At 39.5% G+C, this 18,554-nt stretch overlaps 1 protein-coding gene across 1 annotated transcript; it reads right to left on the bottom strand.

Moving 5' to 3' along the window:
• Positions 1-3,936: 3,936 nt before the first annotated feature.
• LOC129109409 (cytochrome b5 reductase 4) lies at positions 3,937-18,069 on the bottom strand. Its single transcript, XM_054621476.1, has 15 exons — positions 17,553-18,069; positions 17,161-17,314; positions 15,588-15,688; positions 14,816-14,891; positions 14,441-14,522; positions 14,269-14,326; positions 12,996-13,089; positions 12,087-12,119; positions 11,859-11,981; positions 11,048-11,188; positions 9,876-10,022; positions 8,620-8,770; positions 7,091-7,177; positions 6,400-6,561; positions 3,937-5,248 (listed from the first exon to the last, which is right to left on the bottom strand). The coding sequence occupies exons 1-15, from the start codon at positions 17,634-17,636 to the stop codon at positions 5,194-5,196; spliced, it is 1,548 nt and encodes a 515-aa protein (XP_054477451.1). The 5' UTR covers positions 17,637-18,069; the 3' UTR covers positions 3,937-5,193.
• Between the last annotated feature and the right edge of the window lie 485 nt (positions 18,070-18,554).

An 18,554-nucleotide genomic window follows, 5' to 3' on the forward strand; every position in this document is an offset into this window, starting at 1 on the left:
TTTGAAATGATTAAATTAAAGTGTTGTTTGTTGCTCTGCTTTAGTGTTAAACTTACCAATCTATTAATTGTGTTCCGTCTTATTAAAGTATTTGATTTGATCTTTGCTCCGTTAAAGAAAGAGGAACTGTCATGAGACCATTAAAACCAGCTAATTAGTTTCACACCTTGATTTGTTGAAGAAAAACACAAGGCAGTGTCCAAAAAAAAGTTCATGAACAAAAATTGAACTAGTAGAAAGTGAGACAAAAGTTTCTCACAGTTTTTACTGTACACCATGAACCAACACATTTTAATACTAACTGCTGCAAAACACTTGTAAACAATATGCTTTACAAATAGTAAATAAACAAAAACCTGTGTGTCTGGGTGCACTGCAGCGTGTGAAGGTAAACCATCAGGAGAAAGACAAATCCCTCTGGGACCGACCAGTCTACCCGGGTCATTAACATGCATAAAGAGCTCTCTTAGCGTCAGCTCACTGTTCGCTCTAGGTGGTCTGTGGAGATGTCTCACATTTCTGTCAGTCAATTAAAATCATTTCAGAAATATGTGAGATTCTTATCTGGATGATTCATATATTAGACTATGTAATGGCATAAAATATTTTATCCAAAATAGAGGTCATTGCATATCTCTATATGGCATATTTTCTCTAGTGAATCAATAAATAAATCTTCTTTATGAAACAACCTGATTGTAAAGCCTATAAAAAGTACTAATTGGTTTCTCCTTTAATAAAGAACTCTAGTGCAAAATGAACATAACTGTTCCAGGAGAAATTATAGACTATACACTGACTATGTTTGCATGTATGAACATTAATAGAGACTAATCAGATTAAGAAAATAGTGGGATTAAGCCAGAACATAGTTTAAAGCAACATAGTAAGTGCTCTTCTGACCAAGAGACACTGCCTTCATCTCCTAACGGCGGGATTATAGACTCAATGATGGCCAGTCCATAACCTGCAGAGAGAAAAAGACATTCCTCTTCTTAACATGTGTGGCTCCTGAGAACACCCCTCTGGCTGTGGTAGAATGGCACAGTCCAATTATCCAGGCCCATTCAGGCAGGTGTGATGTAGCAGCTCAGTCTTTTGACAGGGGGAAGGTTGACTGACACTAAAAGGGAAGTTGTCAACACTTTACATTCACACCTTAACTAAATGAAACTTGATTGGCAGATCTTAATCTAGAACATAAAGTGGGCTAGTAAAGTGTCTGTGTGTCTTGTATCTTGACGTTAAACAAAATAAATAAAAAACCATCACCATTAAGCCTGGTTGATGGTATGGCTGGTGGTAGCAGCCGCCACAGTTTGTGCTCGTTATTATCAATTTATACCACATAATTGTGTCTACAATATCTCAATAAATGATTTCATTACATCATGATTTTTATTGAAAACAATTAATTAGATATTGGTCTTTGTGATTTGGCTAAAAATAAAAAAATTCTATGTACAATATACATTTCTTTGGGGGGGGGTTCCTGTACTCATGAATCTAGATAAACTGAATCGAATAAATTGAATTGCAAATCTCAAATTTGGACTTCCTAGGATACGCTGAGCTCCTCTCTCTTCCTCCTGTATTTATGTCCCTTCAATGTATGTTGCTAACTTGGCATTGTTCTTTTTATATAAAAGACAAGGCAAGGTAGCTTTATTTATAGAGACCATTTCATTACGGAGAAACACAGTGCTTTACATAAAGAAAAAAGAAAAGAAAAATAAGCAAATGCAACACATTGGTATAACAATGAGGACAAAAAACATATTTATACATACAACAAATACCTACACACACATTTAGAGACGTACATACATACGTTCATGTGTGTTTCACTCACCTGCACACAATAATACTGTTCACCTGCCTGAGAAAACAGGAAGGTTATGAGTTTAGCTTTACATAGAGATTTTTTAGATCACTGCTTTCCAAAGAGCCGGTCCACACTAGCTAACTTGACTTTAGCAGCTCCTGATCTTATTCTGGGTACAACCATAGAGCCACTGTCTGAAGACCTGAGAGGACTGATGGGGGTATGGTCAGTGAGCTGGTCAGATATATTCTGGGGACCTGATCCTATGTTGTGTCCAAAAACGAAAAGGAGGATTTTGAAGTAAATTCTCAGTTTAATAGGAAGCCAATGTAGTGATCTAAATACTGGAGTAATGTGATGAAGCTTTCTTGAGTCGGTGAGATCTCAGGTGGATCAATCCTGTATGAGTTGCAGCCTTCTTACTGACTGTTTTTATAATCCAGTGAAAAAAGGGACGGCAGTAATCAGATCTGTTCAAAATGAAAGCATGAAGCACATTCTCAGTCTGTTTGTGATATAAATATTTTTACTCAGATTTATTTCTCAGATGGTAGACTTTTTTTTCATTGTTGCTGTGCATCGGATCTGTACAGAATTACAGATTAAGATTTTCTGTAAAAAAAAGACATAACTACCCAACAGTATAGTTAAAATGAACCATACATTGACCAACCTCAACATTAAAGTAGGCTCATATATATATATACATCGATATTGACCCAATAATATAACATTGAGATTAGTTATTTTACTGTTGATACTATTATGTTCATAATTTCACTACTTCAAATGCAGGACTTTTATGTCCTTAGATAAGTAAATAATTTAAATACCTCTTCCACCACTGCTGACCAGCATGCCTTTCATCATCAGACGGACATTTTGTTCTTTTCACTTTTTTCTTTTCAAGATATTAAAAATGTTAAATGGACTGTACCTTTTCTAGTCTTCTGACCACTCAAAGTGTTTTAACACTACATGTCATCATTCACCCATTCATACACTGATGACAGGGGCTACCATGCATGGTGCCACCTGTCCATCAGAACTCTAACTAACAGTCATACAAACACATACCTACACCACAGGAACAGCCTGCAGGAGCAATTTGGGGTTAAGTGTCTTGCCCACTGAGCCGGGAATCGAAACCACCAATCCTCTGAGCGGAGTACGACCCTGCTCTCCACTGAGCCACAGTCGCCAACTAAGAGTCCAACTAAGAGTCCAAATAGGATGAGTATAGGATGAAAAATCATCTTAATTTGAAATACAGCAGTTCAGGTTCAGGGCATGGACACAGGGATGACAAGTTTCCATAGTAACAACAGAAGGATAAGCCTGTTTCTGGGAAAGGTCTGAGAACATATAATCACAGATTTTACAATGGTCGGGTTTGTAAATCCATTCTGAAAATAGTCAAATGAAAAGCTTTCCTGTAGATATGTATAAAAAAAACAAGGCCTGCTCTGCTGCATCCGGAGTGTGCAAACCGTGTGAATGGTACATCTGGAGTTCAGAGTGTCTATTTACGAACACACCCTAAATTTGGGTTTAATAGATCCTGTTAAACTGTGGTTATCCTCAACAATGCCAAGAGTCTGACTTTACACAGTCCTTTTCAGTTTAATATCCTGCAGCTGAACAGTGAAACTCAAACTGAATGATAGATAACAAATTGGACGTAATGAGATTAAAGCTCTATGACATGGGCAGCGAGGACGCACAAAGAGAGCACCTGTACCTCCACCATGACAGCACAGCCTCTGAAACGGTTACTGCATTTAAATGACAAAAGATGTTACAATTTTTTTGTCAATATGCCACTATTTAACAGAAAAACCCTGGCTTGAGATATGGCATCCACATTTACTGTCAAATAAACCCAGAAAAATCTGTAAACTAGTAAGAAAAGCCCTTACAAATATGCATCGATCAATCCTTTTCTTTTTTTTTGGATTGGACGATTAATCTAACAACTAATTCATCAGTTATTGTAAAGATATTTTTTTTTAATTCACAATGAGTATTCCAATTAACTTACTCAAAAAGAAATCTGATAATTCAATATTTTATTCAATCATCTTTTCCTAAAAACAAACAAATATATATAACAATATAATAGACCCTATTTGTCAGATGCCTGGTTAGGAAAATACTAGATCTTAAATTCAAAAGGATTGATGTGACACATAGAATAATTGAATAACTGGACAATCTGTATCTTCAAGTACTCGACTCCAATCTAATAACGGTTCTGACATGGAATGATTTCATTTGACTTCCTCTCCTCTTCTCACCAACATCACCGAGGCTCAGTAGATGGTACCAATGATGTTCTGGGCGGTTTTAATCACCCGCTGTAGAGCCCTCCTGTTCTATGTCGTGAACATCCCATACCAGTTTTTTAATGTTTCAGTCAGGATGCTTTCTAATGCTCCTCTGTAAAAGTTGACGAGAACTTGGAACAGGAATTTTGCCTTAAGTAACACAGCTGTTTCTGATCTTTCTTCACCAGGATGGAGATGTGAGAGGACCAAGTCAGGATCTCTGATCCCTTTATCTGGGCTTTAGTGAAACAGGACAGGAGGTAAGGTGCTCGTTTGAAATATATTTGCATTGTTTACAGTACCAATAATGATCACATGCTTAAGTGACATAACACTGCAGTACAATGTTACATCACAGTGCTTTATTTTTCCACCATGTTCAATGTTTATAAAGGCAGCAGAAGCAGGGGTTATCTGTGTAGTTTCTCTTTAAAAAGTTCAAATAAATCTACTTATAATGGTCAAATTGTGCTCAAAATGAAACCTGGGGAATTTCAACTCTGTAGTGATAATGAAAACTGCCCCAGTCTCAATGAATGGGAGACCCCTTTAAAAACCATAATGCATTTTATTTAAACCTAGAGGTAAGAACTCTCTTGCTATTGCATCCATGGAACAGGAACAACAGGATCCATAAATATCAGAAGATCCTCTCCTATACAGCTCATATTATATTTTTATATTGCATACACATATACACCATTTTACATAACCTCATTAGATTATATGTGTCTCAGTATATGTTACTGATTTTACAAACCTTTTGCAAAGTTTCAATTTATAGTTTTAGCAACTTTATTTCAGACAATGGCCAAACTGTCCACAATCATAAGAATCGTACTATACTGAGTTATTGTGACTGTCTTTACAGCCCATCAGAGCTGGGGGGTTCTTCCTGCCTCGGTGCATAGAAATACAACATTCCATTCACTTCTCACAAACACAAGTCTATAAATTAAACTCAACTCCCTCTCTGTCTCTCTCTCTCTCACACAGGCACTCAGTCTTTGCAGGGTGGAGTTGTGTGGAGGCAGAGCTCCGTCAGCCCTGGAAGGCGTGGAGCTCCTCTTCACTGAAGCCCTGCTGCTTCAACAACCTGAGAGACGAACAACAGGGAGAGGACGACAAGGCAAGACACTGTTGAGTGAGAAGGAAGTGACTGAGAACAAGAAAAAGAACAAATTATCCCTCTGAGGTCTACGGGGCTCTGAGGGGGGGACATGCTTCAGACCCGGTGAAAACAGATATCCGATACGTCTCGTGGCCAGGTGTGGAAAATAGACTCGATCATGCCCCTAACAGTTTTAAAAGTTGAAGCTCCCTCCTTTATATTTCATGTAAATGTATGACATTTGGTAGCCATATGTACTTTGGCCATTTTTGCCATTTCCAGCCTCTGTACTGAAGACATCTACAGGCCCATTTTGAATCATAGCCCCACCTACTGGTGACAGGAAGTTACTTTGTCTTGCTACTCTGAGTAAGTTAACCACATTCACCATAAATTTGGTCAGCAAAATGTTAAACGCTGAAAGAAATGTTAAGACTGTCATGATACAAAACTGAAAAGTGACTGTTTTCCTGGAACGACATTTTTGATGGGCTAGAAACCAAACCAAACATACACATTAAAAGTCCTCAATTGTGTTCTGATTGGTTATTGTGCCTGGCAATAGCGACGAAGCAGCCCTCGCAGTACGTTTCACCTCGATGTATGAAATTTGCTATGTATAGACATATGTAGACATAAGTAGTAAAGTCTCCTGGGCCATGCTCTGACAATGTACCAACTCAGTGACCGCTGAGACCAGGAAACACAATGATATCTCTGTCCGCTGATGAGACAGAATGTAAACAAACCCAGGGTGAGCCACACTCACAAGGTGAACAGTAACTGTTAATATCTATCACAGGTTACAGAGCTCTCAGAACAACTCACCTATAACCTATAACGCTGGGTATGCACCAAACGGGGCCTGAAAGACGCACACGCCACTTCACACACAAATGCTATGAACTGTCCTAATTAAATGTGAAAGGCTCACACATTTCATTTCACTTCATATCACACATTACTTATAAATCAACTTTGTCATAAACATTTGAACCAGCAGTGTTATTTGTGTTTGTGCTGTAAATATTGGTGAAACACCTTTTACTGTAAAAGCTTTGAACCTAGAATAATTAGTTTCTCAGAGCACTAGCACCGTGAGGTACAGGTTGAATAATAAAGGTTATAATACACACCCTATTGTTAGCTCTGTAAAGGCAGTGGGGCCGCACACGCACACATAGCATTTGGACCCGTCAGGCCTGTTGAGGAAATCCTGGAGCATGGACTGGTCCACCCGACCCTTCCTGCCGGTCCAGCTGTCACTGGGATCGGAGAGCACGTACTCCACCTGAAACCTGACGCACACAAACACTCATTCTCAAGATGCACAAAGACATAGAGGTCCCTGTGTAGAAGAAGTATTTGTAAAGCCTAAAGCCGTGTGCATTCACACTGCAACTCAATGTGTCCCTCAGTTTGTCACATTCTACTGAGTTTTTATTTAGAACTTTTAAAACTTCTGCTCATTTCAGTCAGTATAGTGGATGTATCTTAACACAAGTGAAAGAAGACACAGACATAGATAAGATGTTCTACCTTCAATATTTTTCCCAACAAATACAATTATGAAGGGATATTAGAAAATGATAGACACTAGGTAATAATCAATATGTGTAAAGGATGGACTGGTGACAGCTCAGCCTTTCTCTCCCCCTCTCTGCCTGTAAGTTTTCCATTTCTGGTTCTTCTCTGCAGCCCACACTGCTCTGTGCTCGCAGCACTCCCTTACACACTCCACATCCTAGTTCATCTGATGTATAATTAATAGAGCTTGTGTTGTGACAAGGACAACAGCATGAGGCTTTAGACACACAGCTGCAGTACCTCTCACTACTAGCAGCCAGTTCATCCAGTTCACAGCGCCACAGAATGTCCTCCTCCCGTCGGTTCAGAAAGAGCAGCTTGGTTTTCCTGAGGACACACAGACACACGGTTTATTATTGGAGGTAGAATCAATGATACAAACAGTAATACGGAACCCACTGTGCCTCTTCTCAATGCTGCACTGTGGATGGGAAAGGTGACAATGACGATGATAATCTTCCTACAAAGAATGAGTTCTTGATACGAGACATACACATTCTTTATGTGTTGCAGTTACCACTATTATTAAACTTTCTTTACATTTCACTTTTTCGCAACAGAAATTGTTTACCTCACCTACACTTTCAATTCTAAAACAATTCTCATTTGAACCCAGAGTAGTAATATTAAAACTTACTATAAACATTTAGATTGGGTTAGGCTAGTGAGGAGTTGCTACCTTTTTTATTTTTTTTATCTACAGTATTTGAAAAGTGAGTGTCAACAGAGAAGACAAGCAACTAACAAGAAAAATCTGTGTAAGTGAGTTTACATGTTCATGCGGGGGGTAAATAAAAGAAAAGGAGACAAGACAAGAATAGCAAAGAGAAAAGAAAGATAGATCACAGTTAGTAAACAGTTAAAGTGAATGTTCCTTATGGCTTCATTCAGACATGACAGGACATTTACAGAAAGAGACAACGGATGTGTGAGCTTTGGGATGTGATCTGTATGTGTGGGAGGGAGACTTGCAAGTGAGTCAAAAATGTTATGATTATCATACAATTATGAAAAAAGAAAAATGATGTGGCTGTTGAGTTTAATGTTTATTTGAGAGTAAATTCTAGTCCCTCTATTATAATATCTGACAGGGCTCATGCCTTAGTGACAGCACGTTAGAAGTTGGGAGTCGCGGTTAATGCCTTGCAGATTACATGCTGTATGTTAAGAGTTTTGCTGGATATCCATTTATTCACTCTTTTGGAATTACATTTTAAATGGAAATATGGGAGAGACTCAGATTATGACTGTGGTTTATAATAATAATAATAATAATAATTAAGCCTTTATTAGTCCCACAATGGGGAAATTCAGTTCTCTGCATTTGACCCATCCCGGAGGAGCAGTGGGCTGCAATGAAGCGCCCGGGGAGCAATTTTGGGGTTAGGTGTCTCGCTCAAGGACACCTCGACATGTTGCCTGTAGAGGGGTTCGAACCACCAACCTTGTGGTTGCGGGTCAAGCGCTCTACCTCATGTATGAAGGTTTTCTTAACATCTTCTGGCCCAGTTACACTGCGATGGGAAAATCTGGTCTGAGAATCTGATCTTCTCAACAACTGAAAAATTGGTTCTTAATTTGATAGTTTATTGAACATCTAATTCGGACACAATAGCAACATGTTAAAGTGCCATCAGATCAACATTAATGTGCTCATGTCTGAAAGGGACTAAAGGATTTTAAGGACAGAGGAGATATAGTGAAAGAGAATACAAAACATTACAAGTTAAATAAAGTGTTGTGTCTGCTGATCTTGTGACAGTTCCCACCTGATGGTGTCCACGTCCTGTAGGGCCAGCTGGATGAGGCGAGCCATGGGTGTGAACCCTGTGCCCGCTGCCAATAGGTAGAGGTATGTGACATCACGTAGGGGGCGGAGACTGAAGGTACCCTCTGGACCACTAACGGATATACAGTCCCCTAGAGAGTAACAACAGATAAGTGAACAAAATAATAGAATTAGTCACTTAGTTCACTTAGTCTGTATGAGATACAGAATAAATACAAAAAGATTGTTAATAAGACAAACACGGCAGTAATGAACAAACAACACAGAATGGATGTGGGAGTTGTAGTGTTGGGATCGTAAACTTGAAATACAAATCATCACAGCACACAGTTGTTATCCTTCAGCAGCTTTCATCTTTTAATTGTTGAGTCATTAGCCTCATCATTTTGGACACTCAATATTTCTTTAGAGGCTTTATTTAGTTGCGCGTGTTAAACATCATTCCATTCTCCATTTAATTTCCTCTGAAGTTCATTTCATGACCTCTTTTGCATTAATAAAAAAACAGGCTGATAGTTTATGTTATATTGAATAATAAACAGTTTTCCTGAGATGTTAGTTTAACTGAACCCTCATTAAATATTATTGAGCCCATCACTTCACTAAGTATTTCTATGCAATACTTCATTGTTGTTCAATTTGAGCTTTGTGATGTCAGACATCATCTAACTGCCGAAAGCTAGAAGAGAAGTAGTTTTTTTTTTCAAAGAAATCAAAGACTGGAGTGAGTGAAAAGTTGTCTGCCATAGTGAGGGGGGAGATGCAATAATGTGTCTCCTTGAGGGCATTCATAGTGTAACACAAAAAGTGACAGAGATAGATGTGTTACAAATGAAAAAGAGAGCTGAAAGAGAAGTTAAAACCCCGACACACATGACCAATGACAGCGGGAGGTTTCGGGGATGCTGGATTGTCACAGTTTACTCTAATCCAAAAGGTGAAGCTTTTTGACTATCCGACAAGCACAGGACAAGAAGCATACTGTCAGCTTTACTCCCAGAATGCAGCTGGAGCGATGTCTAACACACTCACTGCATAACGCTGCCTTACTAAATGAAACATACTAATTACACACAGAGTGATGGAGACGCCGTGCGACTGCTAACCTACATCTGACCCTCAGTCTCTCTCTCCCACATGTTCCTTCCTTCCTTCCTTCCTTCCTTCCTTCCTTCCTTCCTTCCTTCCTTCCTTCCTTCCTTCCTTCTGTGATGTGACACTCTGGCTGGGACTTACCGACGTGCAGGCTGTTGAGATGAGGGGTGAACACTCCGTCAGCGTAGACTTTGATCATGAGGTAGAGGTCTGATTCCTGTGAGGATTGGTGGGAGACAGCTGCCAGGTTCTGATCTACTGGAGTGTATGGCCTCACTACCTCTGTGTCTGGATAGGGACAAACAGTATTATGAACAGAACTTCTTATAATCATATGAAGTATCTTGTTGAGTCTACTCTGTTCTCTCAAGAGCAACTTCAGTCCTCCTCCGTCACTGAGTTAATGATGCTTTCAGGGTGTCTCAGTAAACTAGAGATACTTCATGCATCTGTACTGATGTATTGAATGTCTATATAGAGTAATTCTCCTCTACTTGAACTGGTCTGTCTTTATGACATTAGAGACTTGCTTTACACTGTTCGGTGCCACCTAACAGACATCATAACACAACACATACAATATCATCAAAGTGGGGTGTTCCTCTTTCCTTGACTAATGAATCTTTTAACAGAGATAAGAAAACAGCACCAAAAGTTTTGGCCCCAAAAGAAGAATGAAATGATTCAAACTTCCATTTAGTGGATGTCCCCGCAGTGTTACATGACAGGAGAGAATACTGTCGGAAATTAGATCTTGAATTGATGTTCCAGTCCAGAAAAACGGTGCACCTGGCCTCTACAAAAGAGTTAGTCTGTGCTGACCCTAGACTAACCTATTTCTACTATAAGTCTGAGGGAGGGCTTTGCTAAAGTAAATTCCAGCTTGTTCTCGGCTGCTTTTTTGTGAAACTCTTGACACTGAAACAGGAAGCTGTTCCTGTTTAAATCAAAGCTTCCAGTTTTTTTGACCAGTGCTGATTTCTTCTCTTCTCATTCCACTGTAGCTCAGAGGATCTTTGTCTCTTTCAGTTGTCAGTCTAGTTTAACCATTAAACAGCGTTTTGTTCTCTATCTATGTAACTAAAGAACGTCTTTTAGTAAAGACACTTTCTACAAAATAGAAGCATCAGAGACCATTCAGACCTATAGAGCGGTCCTCTCACACCTCTGACTGGACTTGATCAAACTTTTGTGGAAGTATATTTCAATGGGTTAAGTGAACAGTGTCTGAAAGACAACTGTTTCTGCTTTAAGCACAGAGGACTACATCCACTGTATTCAGTACAGTGCAGTCTGTCTCCTTGATTCCTTACCTTGAATGAGGGCTTTGAGGTAGACATGTTTTCCAACAGGCACATGCATGACAGTCCCACGAGGAAGTTGCAGTCTGAACACATGGCTGTTATGGTTCACCTCAGTCTTAGACACCAACACACAATCCCGATAGTGGAGAGCTGTGAGACGGAGATCATTGATGTAGACTCATTAACTTTAAAAATTTTCTAACTTTGTCTTGGGTTCCTAATAAGCAAGAAAATGTCCAGTGTTGTGTGATGAAAGTAAACGCTGTAAACGCAGACATCATTAAAACCACTGCTTTGAATGTGTCCTCCTATAGTTTGTTGCTTTAGTGCAGCCTTTGTCCTAGTAAGCTGAATGAACCGTGTTACGATAAGTGTGTGTTTACATTTACTATACATCTTTTTCGAGGATTACATTGATAACCTTCTCTTGTTGTTTTTTGCTTACGTTGCTCTGCTGGCGTTAAACACTGCACCATACACGACAGCAAAACACAAAAGACTCTCACACTGAGCCCTCAATGAAAAGAGTGCATGTAAATGACAGTCTCCTACTGCATTATGCTGTTTATGATGCGTGGTGTTTTGCCGAATGCAGGGCTCCGCCCCTATCCCCCCCCCCTCACAATAAGACTGCAAATAAGGTTCTTCTTCACCTGAATTCAGCACATTTTCCTCTGTGATGTACAACATATTACTCTGCTACATTGAGGAAGGTCACTAATCACCTGCACCTCTAAGTGACTAACTGGTGTGACACAATGTTTGTAATAAACATTCAAATTAAAGGCATAAAGATCCTTCCTTTGAGCTAGGATCTCACCTCTGTCTTTTTTGCGTAGAAATGTATTGTGAAATTCCAAAGGCTGGCCAAGACTGGTCCATTTTCCTTTAGCCTGTTTGCGTATGCTGACCTGGATCTTTCCCACTTGGAAGGCAGTGATGACTGTTGAAGACATGACAGTTCAAGAAGAAAAAGTACAGAAAATAATAATAACAATAATACAGATTTTGTAGATAGTATCTTTATCAAATCAAGATGTGGTCTTACCAGCAGCGTTTCCCTCAACGCCCTCAGCTAGACCTGAAAAAGCATGAAAATGTCACTGATTTCACAACCCAAAACATGAGGCAATCTAAATACTGTGTACAGTCAGTGTGTCTATGTCTAGTCATACTCTTGCACACAAACCATGGTTCTTGGTAATTTTTTTAATTTGTTCTGCGTTAATTTGTTCACTGTAAAAACCAAACCAGACAAAAAACATAAGTATCAATTTCACTCTGATTCAGAGCAGCCAAACAGACGATGACTTGTGGAAGTACCCTTATAAAACACTACAAACTGTGATAAGGTGTTAGTAACAATTAAAAACCATAACTTTTACAATAGTAGAGGGCTCCTTCTAGTGTTCTGGTCACTCAGCACACTGTAGGATAATTTCCATTACTGTGTTCTTTGTCCAAAACTGTTCTCACAGACACTTACCACTTCCCCTAACAATGCACCTTGAATAACAAGCACGTTGAGCAATTGAGGAAATGAGCTTGTTGCTAAACAGAAACAAACCTGTGCATTTTTGTGGCAACCATGGTTAGTGACTGTTACAGCACATGTTTAGATGAAGAACTGGTACTGATGGTAACAAGTGTTTATGAAGAAATGTAAGATGATCTTTATAGGGTTTTGTGTGATATTATTCTGTTTACATCTGATATTCATCCTATACACATACAGAACTTATTCTGCCATTTGCAAAAAGTCTGTAGGAATTGAAGTGTACCTTATCAATCCCAAACCCCCCATCCTAGTACTACGTAACATTCTTTAAAATAGAAGTTACAAAGGGCTTTGCAGGGAAAGGAAGAGTAAACTACATGTGCTGCACTGCAGTGTGTCTCATTTCTGTATTTGTAGTAGACAGCAGATTAAAATGTAGAAAGAAGCATCTCTACTCACTTAAATGTATCATGTAGGACATCTTCCCCAGCAGCACCTCCAGTCGTAAGACACCCCCCTCCATGTCAACAATGGTACAGCCTGAGCTGGGGATCTGAGAGAGGAAACATCATGCTATCATCAACCATTAATCCAGGAACCTCTGGGGACAGTTCACCCGTAAACTTTAAATAAAGTATAACGTTATAATACCAATTTATTACAATACAACTTCATCCTCCAAACGTTTATTGAAATAGACAGGTTACAGGCTTTGGAGCTTTCATTAAAAATGACCAAAGGTGTTTGATGAATAGAGAAAGTTCTGCCAACGCTCACATGGTTGGTGGACAAAGGTGAAGCTCAAGAGGGGTCACTAAGCCTGCAGATCCGGGTTTGATATTAATCCCACACATAGAGGGTGCAGCAGCGGACAGACATACATCAACAGTGATTTCTGGGTCCTTTTGTTGTGCTTGACCTCATGGAGCAAACACTCAACACTCACTTGTGACAACCCTTTTTGAGCAGGCCTCTCCCTCTACAAGCCTATTAAGCCGAGTCGGGTCATCTGGAGGATTCAGATCACCTGGAGCCTCGTTTAAAACTGTGTAGAATTCACGTCAGATGGTTGCTTATGGATAAAACATAGAAAGAGCTTCACCCAAAAGGATACCGTGGAGGTAGGCACATTCTCCGGTCAAGATGGCTTAGAAAGTGGCGCCAACTTCTTTTGTGCCAAAGCAACGATTATAAATGAGAACATATTTGAAGACAGCAATCCCAAATTTAGTAACCAGGAGCACCACTGTTAAAATTGTAGTACCTATATAGTGGAAGCCCATATGTCTCAACTAAACAATTTATTATTTGGTGTCTAAGTTTAAAAAGCACTATTTCACATGTTTCTTTCCTCCTAAAGCACTACTTTACAAAGTGACTTTTCCTTTTAAGTAAAAGAGCACATTGTTATTTCTGTAAATTTACTTTTACCAAATAATTTATCACGAATACAGTTGGGATGGAAAAATATGAATGTGTTGCATTGCATGTCTAAGTGGTGCATCTAAGGGAACACCAGGGCTCTGATTGGAAAAGCTTCAGCTTCACTTATCTTTTAGTTATGTTGAATAAACTTATTTTTAGTGACAAATGTGTACCTCCTTCCTTTGTCCAGCCTTGAGCCAGGCTATGACACACTACTTCTCTCTTCAACCACCCACTGTCAGTTTCATCTGAGCTTAGTAACTTGTTTGATGAATCATGGATGTGTGTATAGTCGAAGAGTGATTACCTTTCTTTTAGCATAAATGACCAGATGAACAGTGGCATCAGTTTGGAACCAGTCGTACCTACAAAAACAACAGAAAGAAGATAATAAAAATGTCATTGAGAATGTATACTCATGTTAAAATTCGACAAGTCTTTATTATATTCGTTTTTAGATGTTCCATGTTGTGTCATACCGCGGCCGGGAGTCTTTTTCTGTGGGAGCAGCCATTGACATAGGGGGGGCGAGGCTATTCTGCGGTGAAGGAGGGATGATAGCTGAGGAGAAAACAGAAACAAATGGAGTGAAATTAATGAGGTAGGAGTGTTTTGAGACCTAGTTCATCTATGAGAGGGATTCATAGGAGGCATTCTGAAACCCTTTACAAATACAAGCCGTGTATATGTTATGTTAAAGAAATAGAACCCATAGTGGTTTGGTTAATGGGAATGGGACACTGAGCTGCTGCTAGTAAAACTCAGGTGAAACACAGCTCCCAGTGCTTTCTACTGAGGTAAGTATATGAGCACACTGACGCAGAGATATTGTTTACACGTTTATGTGTGTTTACCTTTAATAACTGTGGTGGCCATCCTGCCCACCAGGCACTCTTTTAACATGGACTCATAGTTCACCCAGCGATGGACCTATGCACAACCACACACAAGTTACCATAGCAACACGTGAAAACCCATCAAGTCACCCATACTCACATAGAAGCGCTTACAGAACTGCAACAAACCTAGCAGAACTAACAAGATAGCCCAAATGAAATATGTTTCAGTCCTCCCAAGCTCCTGGGGCTTCTTTTAAGGTAGTTATATTCACTGCCTTGGAATCTTTTCGTTTGGCCCCAATAAGTTACAAAGAGCAAGTTGGGGCAAATATTTAATAGCTAAATATTATATATTTATGAGGAAATTGTGCACCAGCTTGACCCTAAAATGAATAATGTAACATGGATTTAAAAAATGATTAACATGAAAAAGAGAAATTTAAGCAGACTTTAAAATACTTGCTTGCTAGTAAACTAAAAACATAAGTAAACTGATTACATTTTTTTCTAATCCAGAAACTTGTGTATTTTTAACAATGGATGGTTACCAACAACTGGTGCACTTGATGCCTTCAGAGAAGCTCATTAGCATGAATTAAATGACACAACGATATCACCCATTACATTTGTCCCTAAATAAACTTCCAATACATTTCAAACATACAAAATAATTTGTGTCTTCAAAAATATTAGTATATAAAGTCATTGTACTGTGACTTTAATATCTAGAAATGCAGCACTGCACCTAAAAAGTACCATGAAAACAACTCTCCATCAGCTTCCATACCTGGTCAAACAGGTCCGTGCCATCTATCCCAGCTGCCTTCATCAGCTCCTCTTCCCCACCTGGGTGGTAGTCCATGTAGGGGGTTATATTGTAGACCATACCTGAGAACATACAGAGAAAAAATAAAGAGCTTTATGTGTATCATATTCCAGCGCCCTCTGTTGACAGAAACTGATAAAAGCACACACACAATGTCAAATCAGAACATTAAAAATAACTGTTATTGCTGAATTAATTTTTATTTGCCAATTAAATGACTATTAATAACAGAAACAAAAACACAATATGTGAAAACCAAGGACAGGGATCAACAGACTTGCATGCAGTTTGGGAGTACCAGTGACATTCTCTTCTTTGTATGCAGATTACAGTACATGTACATCACACAATCATGGCCCCCTCCCCTCTAAATCTAAAGTCACTGCCCTGGCTCCATATATGTACAGTTGAGACCGCGACGGGAACTTGGAAGCTTTACCATCTCATCTGTCAAACAGAGTGAAGGTGGTTCTGTTAGAAGCTAGGAGCTTTACAAAGTCTGATTACGTCATCATCAGTGCTTGGAGAAATGTATAACGCAATGTTTGTCATACAAATTGGAGGTGTGAAGTTTAAAAGACATGGGCTTTGAACAGGCATTATGAGCATAACCAAAGAAGATACTGTATTGAGTTGCATTATGCGTAGTAGTGGTGTAACGAACCATTGTTGATCCATGAGCCGTACAGATGAAGAATAAAAAACACTATAAAGTACTCAAAGTAAAAGGATAACATTGATAGTTTTTGATGGTTTACTGACCTCAGAGCAGTTGAAATGTTTTATGGGACGGTGGCAAAAATATTAAAAATAGTCTGGAGACTTGTAGACCAGCTGCTATAATCAAACAACATGCCAATATCTTTAATGCTGATCAGATCCGTGACTCTGATCCATGATATGATCCAAACCATGAGTTTTATAATCTGTTCCGCCACTAATGGGAAGTGTGAGATCCAGTGCTTTCAAAGCTGGACCTATACTCGGGACCATGCTTTAATTTAATTTTCTATCTGCCTCTTTAAAGCCCCCACCGATCTAGTGAGTAGTACTACGTGAGAAGAGTGAATTTATGCTTTAATCTAACTTTCTGACCATTTTTACTGCAATTTCCTCATCACCTTATATCATCTTGAACAGGTAAACCAATCATTTTGAGGAAATATATACGTTTGATAAATCACAACTGTGTGTTATGCATGTGCTATTGAAAACACTCACAAATGAGACTTAATAGATACATTTAGGTGTACATGTTGACAGGCTCTCAGTTTTTTCTCATCAATTTAACAATCAGAATGTATCCTAAAAAAGCAATTTTCCTGTCTTTGGATATGACTGATCTAGTGGACATAAGTATCACAGCTCGAGCATAGGTGTCCTTCCAGACTCTACATTCTACTATTATCAAACGTAAGATCAAGCGGGATCAAGTATTCTCCAGCCTGCTAAACACCACAGCTACCATGCAGGGTTAACTGACTCATCAAACGAGCCCCCTGTCCCCCCCGGTCAGACCACCACGCAGGCTCACCTCGTATGCAGGTCCAGCAGTCATCTCGTGTGTTGTGTTTCTGCAGCTCTTCCTGGGTCACTTCAATCAGGCGCCCCCGGAGCCCCGTCAGATCTTTCCCACTCTTAGAGAACCGAATCCAGTCCATCAGGCTGTGTCCAGGCTTCAGGGACACCTTATTGGGCACATGAGCAGAGTCATGTCACAGAGGACAACCTGGTTAGGTGTTCTCTTCTGGAGACGTGTGGCGGAACGTTAAGACCACCGACTATTAACATTACACTTTATTATTTTACATAAACACATGCTAAACAATGAAGAGGGGCTTTTTTAACACTTTTAACACAAATAGATACACTGTATTGTGGGAAGACGGACTGGCGGTTGTGGTTAAGAGTGTTCGCTAAAGTTACCTTGTTCCTGCCGGACTGGCCGGACGGCGCGACCCGCTGCTGGGAGCGCGGCGCAGGGAACGACTGGGTAGGGACGTTCAACATGTTGTCAACGCTTCGGGGAAAGCTCCAGTTCCGAAGAAAACCTATTCAACCAGCGGGCAGTTTACCAAAATGGCACATGAACAGACAGGAACTAAGTCACACTGGCTGCTAACTAGATGTCAACGTTACTGATGAAAGTCATTCCCTTGTTATGACACATCTCTGTTGAAACTGTTACGAGCAATGCTGCATAGCTGGAAGGCTAAGCTAAGCTAGGTTAAGCTAGGCTAGGCTAAGAAGACCTGACGCGCCGAGTACCCGCACGAACCAATAACAGCAAATTATACATCGTCACATTACATTTAAATTAAAGTTAATATTTGCCGAATTAATCAAGTAATTCTCAAGCAAATGCATTATTTTCTAGCTATCTAGTGATAAACTGCGAGCTAACTTCTGCCCTGGTTGTTCTACTACCATGTAAAGACTACACTAATTGTCGCACATTTGACGACACCGTCAACAAATGGTGTCATCGAGCTGCGACGTTGCCCTCTACTGTTCATATCATACATTGCAGATAAAGCCACCAGCACTTGAAAATGAAACAAAATGAATCAATGAACAAGAAAGTAATGCGAGTTATTTTAGGAATATCGTCTTTTTTTATTACACAGATATTTTGACATGGCGGAGCAGGAGTAGAGTTAAACATGAGTAATGACTCTGTATTAGTTCCACCTGTGCCAGTTCCCAGGATCCATTAAACTGTTGTGAATGCTGGCTCACTGACGGTTGAGACACTTAAATATGGAGTACAGTCAAAAAGAACAGTATTAATTACTCCTATGCTTTCAATTCAAGTTGACTGACTGAAATGCCCATAACCCACCTGAAATGAAACTATTGAATATAGTGGTGAAAGATGAACCACATCGTCCTCTGCTTGATCCACTCTCACTGTCGTCATCATCGCTG

The sequence above is a fragment of the Anoplopoma fimbria genome, chromosome 20 (assembly GCF_027596085.1).
Source record: "Anoplopoma fimbria isolate UVic2021 breed Golden Eagle Sablefish chromosome 20, Afim_UVic_2022, whole genome shotgun sequence".
Taxonomy (NCBI): domain Eukaryota; kingdom Metazoa; phylum Chordata; class Actinopteri; order Perciformes; family Anoplopomatidae; genus Anoplopoma; species Anoplopoma fimbria.

What these genes read in the sequence shown, in the direction of transcription:
- LOC129109409 (XM_054621476.1), bottom strand. Translation starts at nt 17,636, where the DNA reads ATGTTGAACGTCCCTACCCAGTCGTTCCCTGCGCCGCGCTCCCAGCAG. An exon ending in GAAAAAGACTCCCGGCCGCG is followed by an intron (nt 14,327 to 14,440) that starts GTATGACACAAC and finishes TTGTTTTTGTAG; the next exon opens with GTACGACTGGTTCCAAACTG. An exon ending in TCATTTATGCTAAAAGAAAG is followed by an intron (nt 13,090 to 14,268) that starts GTAATCACTCTT and finishes TTCCTCTCTCAG; the next exon opens with ATCCCCAGCTCAGGCTGTAC.